The following is a 6,597-nucleotide window of genomic DNA, read 5'->3' as shown; positions in this document are numbered from 1 at the left end:
ACTTCTAATAACCTAAGATTTATGAACTAATCTGATAAACATGACTGCTAGGATTCATGACTTTGAAGATTTTAAAGTGAGATTATGTGCATTTTTAAAAACCATTGCCATGAAGTGTGTTTGAATATTTCTCTTATTATTTGAAGCCCAATTTTCTATTTTTTCTGATGCTTTTCAAAGCACTACAAAAATGGCCTGCCAAGATTCTGCTTCACAATACTTGCAAACCACCATTGTCCTTTCCTAAAAGAGTTTCTACCACCATGGATCAATCAATGGGACTAGTTGCTCCTTTGGTTTCAATAATCTGCTTTCTCCAAAATGTTTACAATTTATATATCAACAAAATTGAATGCAATAATATGGTTTCTCCAAAAAGTATACAATTTATATATCAGCAAAATTGAATACAATCTCATCATGTCAGATGTTTCTCAGCCAAGGTCATACACATGCGAATGGAGATCAAGGACTCCCTGATTTACAGTTTAATCAAAATACACAAATGGGATTTCATCATCACTCAAATTCATCAGGTCCAGCCAAGACAAATCTTTATAGTTGTCAGATTTTTCTTCTTCTTTCACAAGTGGATTTCAGCTCCTGTAGTACTTCTCCCATGTCCGACTTTTCTTGCAGATCTTGAAGGGACATATATGCTCATCCAAAGACTTGCTGGCAAATTATGTTCTTCTTAGTTTTCTGATGGAACTTCGAACTAAACCAGTCCACCAATTCCTCAAAGGAATTTGTAATTTCAAGCTGCCATTTAAAAAGATCAGCAAAGTCCAACCACGACTTTTTAGCAAACTCACATTAAAAAAATAATAGACAAAAAATTGCTCCATAGAATCAACACCTGTCATACTGCGTAAACACAAATGAGACATCTAATTTTCTCTGGTTAATTGGTATGAGATGCTAGAAAAGTTTTATGTATTTAAGGATAAATTCAAGAGGGATGGAGACAGCATTAAAGTCGAGTTGCAAGCAACAAATCCTAGAAAAATTGGCCCTGACATTGGAAAGGGGTATGCACTTCAAATATCAGCTTCCATTGTTCAATCTCCTACTTTTTGTGGTTGTATATTTTGTGAGCATTGTTTATGTATTTTTGGTTGGACTCATTAAACACTAAATCATGTAGTATAATGTAATATTACGATTTTTTCTTACCAAAAAAAAATAATAATAAAAAAAAAAACAGAAAAGAATATATTAAGTAGTGTCAAGTATTTGGGATAAGAATATTGTTTGACAAAGTCAAATCCTGATTTCTAGCACTGAGATCGTTTAAATATCATGCCTTAGCTTTCTTCTTTTTTTCCGTGCAATATTGAATATGTTGTAGAAACAACAATATTTGTTGTATTTCAGTAAATAGAATGTATCAGTATTATATATGACAAGTAATAACTCTATAACTATGCATTTTGTAGAGTAGAAATTATGACTACGCCATTACAAATGTGATAAGCTTGAATTACACAGTACATGAAATCAAGAACTATAGATTATTCAAAATCGATGTACATAAATTAGATGTGCAAAGAGAAAATATATCAAACAAACGATATGCATAACTAAAACCACCTAATAAGCAACATTTCCCACTCTCTACACATGGTAAACATTCTTATTGTTCTAGCTAAATCTATTTAAACATGATTGAATCAGATAAAAACCCTATCGTATAAGTAAGAGAAATAGGAAAATCGTCACTTACCTGTATTATGAAATCGTATTATCGATTAAAATCGGTATTCAAAATCAAAAACAATTTAGAATTGAGAGAAATCGTATACCTCACAAGTCGCAACCAAAGAAAAATGGATAGCATGAGAAAATTGGATTAACATGTTTCATTTGTTTCTTACCCAAAACCAAAGAAAGGACAATACCCAAGCAAACAACTAGAGTACCTTGAATCGTTTATTCCTGGAGGTGTCCGGTGGCTCTATGTTGTAGGATTTGAGCATCATTGCCTTCGTCAGAGAAATCTTTGGGAGCTGAAAATTGAGATAAATCGCCGGAAAAAAAACGTTAGCAACTGAAGATCGTGAAATGGTAGGGGGCCTAGGGGTTTTGGTTGGGACATGCTTGGAAAAAACGTTTGTTTAATCTATGAATAAGGTCATGGTTGGGATTATAAGACTTTCACTAAATACAAAAACAGCTTCCTGTGTTTTGACGGGAAGAGCGTTTTCTGAAAGCTGGTCCGTACCAGCTTTGGGCTAGAAGAGCTTTAAAAGGACAAAAGCTCTTCAACTGAGCAATCCAAACACCTGCACAAATGACTTTTGATTTCTAAAAGCCAAAAGCAATGTTTGAAAAGCCGCTCCACATAGGCCCTATATCATTTGATGAAAATCTTAATGGAACAATCAAATCGCCATTTTAAATCATTCTTCCATGACTTGCTTCCACTAGGACATCCATACAAAGTATACTCACTAGAATTTATTCCACAATTTTATCAGTTTCGTCTTCAAAAGGATCTGAGGTAAAGCATCTGAAATCAATTTAGAGACCACAAGACTTTAGAAGTCACTCTTTTGAGATTTGCTTCCAAACACTAAATATAGGATCTCCGATTTCTGATCATGTAACTCTTTTGGATGGACCAATGTAGTCCCCAGTCAGCTGCCAATTCCTCCCATTCTGACACTGCACAATGCTGAAATAGACCCTGATAAACGAGGATCATCTCCTGTTATCTTGAGTAAGAAAACTGCCATCTTCTCCTTTCTTTCTCTTTCCCAGTATCCATCAAATTTCAGTTTGAACCATGATCTTGGGCGCTGTCTCAGTTGCTGGCATAGAAATTTGATCTCTGATAGATAATAAGGCATCATGAAATTTGGCTCCTTGCCCATGGTTAAGCCAAGCTAGATAACATAGTCAAATCAAGCTTTAAGAATACAGACAAACTCCCCTCATTTGCAAATTCTAAGGCAAATTAGCCCTTAACTAGCCTACTATGCTAATGTAGCATCTCCCATTGCAATGAATCAACAGATGTCAGTTGCTTCTGAGCTAAATCTCAAACTCTATATTCAACCACCGTGTCATATGTTTCCATGGTAAATGGGCTTTCTGCAAAACATCTGAAAAAATGCATTGTTTTTGTTCATTAGATTACAGTCACTGCTACAAGCAAAATAACAAGACCTAGTTCTGTCTCAACTCTCGGGACTAAATTATATACCAATACATAGCTATCACAGCATTAACCCATAGTATGGGGATAAACAATAATAATAATAATAATAATAATAAAGGAACATTGAATTTTCACTGATAATTATGAAAGAAAAAATAAAAACATTCACTAAAAAAAAAACATCAGTGTGACTAGTGCTACATCATCATCATCCCTTTTGTCCTACCATGTGAGTGCAAGTGATGCTAAGAGTGTTAAGCGCCAGGCTGCTTCCCCCCATTAAAAAAGGGAAAGGGGAGGGGGAAGAGGGAGGTGGAGACAAGAAATCCTTATTGACAGTAATGGGCAATGAAGTACTGACACAATCATGAAATATAAAAGGGCAAACCCAGTGCACAAGGTTCCCACCATTGTGAGGTCAGGGAAAGGTAGATGTACACAGTCTTACCTCTCCACATGCGGAGAGGCTGTTTCCTTGTTTCAAACCCATGACCTCCAGGTCACAACAGAGCAACCTTACCGTTGCGCCAAGGCTCGCCCTCTAACATAATCACGAAGTATATATGTTGGCAAATTTCTTATTTGGGCAAGAAACAATTGGTTGCCAATAAATAAAATGCACATTAATCCGATCTCTATATTAACGAGAGCATGAGGTGATCATGAAATTTAAGTAATTGCTTAGATAATAGATAACAATGGTGAAATTTTTATCAATGTTATTATCAAAAATGAAAACTTTTAGAACTTTAGCTGTTTGCAAACAACTTACCTAAGTTCATGCCAAAACATATTGGTCCGTTCATGCAAAAAAGGTTGCAAAGGTGAAAGAAAGTTATCATCAACTCCAGATTCCTCTGGAAGGCATTGACGTTTTTCCAGGCTTGAGATAAAAAGAGAGGCTGCCACATGAACAATAACAGATGAATCTGTGTCCCTAAGGAGGGCCTGCAGCTCCCTTCGTATCCATGGTTCTATTCTTTCAAATATTCTTTCTTTGACGCCATTATTTCCAGCTATATTCTGAGAATTAAAAAAGGGGGAAAAAGTCAGCTCTGAAACTCAATTTTTTCTTTGGAATATAAGATACACTTTAATTTAAAAGCTTTGTTCCTACAACCTCAAGTTGGTTTTTAAATATCTAAATATAACAGTGTATTTTCATAAACACAAGTGTAAGATTTAGTCACACAAGGAAACCGATTGTTAAAAAAGATATTCTAAGGGAACAGCTCCAATGCTCTGGAGCACATAATAAAATTGAGGCAATGATAATCTGGTTATACTGCAAGAACAGTATTGTTGGTAAAAATAAAAATGAAAGAAAGATTTCTTGTGGACTCATCTCTCTGACCAAAAAACTCAGAAAGAAATATCATTGTCTGTTAAAAATCAAACTTGCTATGTTTCAGAGTCCTAGGATTATCACCTCAACTTACTAAACCAAATATTTGTATTACTCAGTTGTGGGGTAGAGGATTTACCTCTGGTTGGTGTCAACAAATTTCTCTCTTTACTCTCTTATAAGAATGCAAAAAACCAAGCTCACATAATTTATTTTCTTTCATTGCCAATTCCTGAGTAATCAAATGTATCACCAGTGAAATGCACTGACATTGGCGAATTGGCGTACCTGACCAAGCCGATAGCTGGAAGAAAAAGGAACAGCCTGCAAATGCCGCTCATATATGCTGCAGGAGCCGAATAATACATACAATTAGTGATAACATATAATGATATAAGCCACTGCAAACGAAAGCTACCAATACAGTCATTGAGCTTGACATAGATTATTTAGTTACAAACATGTATTTGTGAACCAGTATGGTCCTTAGATTTTTGTTTAATTACATACTTTAGAAGCTCCAAAAAAAAAAAAAATTGTACGATTTCACATATTATTGCATGATTCAAGCGCATTATCAAAAAAATAGATACAAAAATTTATGTATTACAGTGAGATGAATAAGAATACATACCTGGCGCGCCACTGAAGAACTCTTTCTGCACCAACATCAGGAGGCACAGATCCTGACCGTCCAAATGATCGCCGCCTCGGACAAGGCCTTGTCCGCCAGCTACCAGTACTAAATTCTTCCCTTGATCTTCGAATTAACCTAAAAAACGTACTGAAAATTCAAAATTGGATTCACAACTCCTCACAGTAGCACCAATCCTGTAAAGAAATTAAATTCTACTAAAGCTATGGTTGGGAGAACTGAATCAGCGCCTTAAAATTGGAATTGGAGGACCGATTCAGTCCTCTGAAACGCAACATCGGTAGCTTTTTTCGCTTTTCTCCAATACATCCGAAGACTCACCATTTATTTTATTTTCCTTTCCTTCATTTTCTCACTAACCAAACAAATCAAACAAAAATTATTAGATAGATAAACCCGAAAATCTCACCGTTGCTCTGCAAGGGGTTCTCTCCGTCTGTTCCGTTCATATCGCAAATTGACATTTTTACCCTCGTTGAGAGCAGGTAATTGCTCTTTCTGGAATGTTCGAGATGAAAGGTTGATTTTGAAGAACCATGAATCGAACTCTGCGTTGCATAAGGGGCACTTTCTCTTCAAATCGCTCCACTTGCGAATGCAATCAATACAAAATGCGTGCATACACACTGTGATCACTGAGGCTTTGCGATCGTCGATGTGTCTCAAGCATATCGGGCAGGATTTCCCCCGAATTGCTTGCGCGATTCGCTTCGATACAAATTTTTGTGATTGTTTATATGTGTGTGTGTTTTGTAGTGATCTTCGTGAAGACGATGACTCCATCCAGCTTTCTAGAGAAAGAGTAGAAGGAACTGTTTAGGATCGCCGAGGCTGTTGTTATTCCTACGGAACATCGAACACAAAAAAGGCCGGCCCTGCAAAATTAACCATATCCGAGACCAAAACCTACCCACCCACCCGATATCTAAGTGGGCTTTAAAAAACGTATATATAGATGTATCATACTATTGTGGAGTGGGAAAAAAAAATCATGTTTATCATGGAAAGGGAAATAGTAAATGGGGGCGAAGTGGTAAGCCCCATTTGACATGCGTCTTATTTTTGGTGTTTTTGTTTTTAAATTGCTACAGTGTCGTGTCAATTTTAGTAATAAAAATATATTTGATGCAGTCTTATTTTTATTTTACATAGTAGTAAAATACTTCATGAATAATTATCCAAAATCAAATCACCATGAAGTTTTTTTTTTTTTTTTGATAATTATTCATGGCCAAAAACCATATTTTACATGTTTCTGTTTCTGACATTTTCACAGCAAAACATTATCCCCAAAAGTGTTTTCAATTTTTTTCTAAAACACTCTTACATCAAAAATATTATTTCTGTTTTAGCAAAAAACAAAACACCAAAAACAAAGTGCATATCAAACAGGCTAATAAAATAATCTTCTCATTGCGCACACATTGAATTAAT

At 35.5% G+C, this 6,597-nt stretch overlaps 1 protein-coding gene across 3 annotated transcripts; it reads right to left on the bottom strand.

Annotated features, from left to right (window-relative positions):
* Positions 1-363: 363 nt before the first annotated feature.
* On the bottom strand, positions 364-6,056 carry LOC132275253 (uncharacterized). Of its 3 annotated transcripts, XM_059776709.1 has the most exons (7): positions 5,573-6,056; positions 5,143-5,292; positions 4,797-4,854; positions 3,936-4,186; positions 2,455-3,107; positions 1,923-2,009; positions 364-762 (listed from the first exon to the last, which is right to left on the bottom strand). In XM_059776709.1, the coding sequence occupies exons 1-5, from the start codon at positions 5,944-5,946 to the stop codon at positions 3,044-3,046; spliced, it is 897 nt and encodes a 298-aa protein (XP_059632692.1). In that variant the 5' UTR covers positions 5,947-6,056; the 3' UTR covers positions 364-762; positions 1,923-2,009; positions 2,455-3,043. The 3 variants fall into 3 exon arrangements, with proteins under 3 accessions (XP_059632692.1, XP_059632691.1, XP_059632693.1); XM_059776708.1 differs by having other exon boundaries at positions 1,923-3,107; XM_059776710.1 differs by having other exon boundaries at positions 1,923-3,107; positions 5,143-5,280; positions 5,573-6,051.
* Positions 6,057-6,597: the final 541 nt, after the last annotated feature.

This window comes from Cornus florida, unplaced genomic scaffold (genome assembly GCF_030987335.1).
Source record: "Cornus florida cultivar Cherokee Brave unplaced genomic scaffold, ASM3098733v1 CherokeeBrave_3.0.0_Hap2_Chr09, whole genome shotgun sequence".
NCBI classification, from domain to species: Eukaryota; Viridiplantae; Streptophyta; class Magnoliopsida; order Cornales; family Cornaceae; genus Cornus; species Cornus florida.
This window is presented reverse-complemented; position numbering and strand designations above follow the sequence as displayed.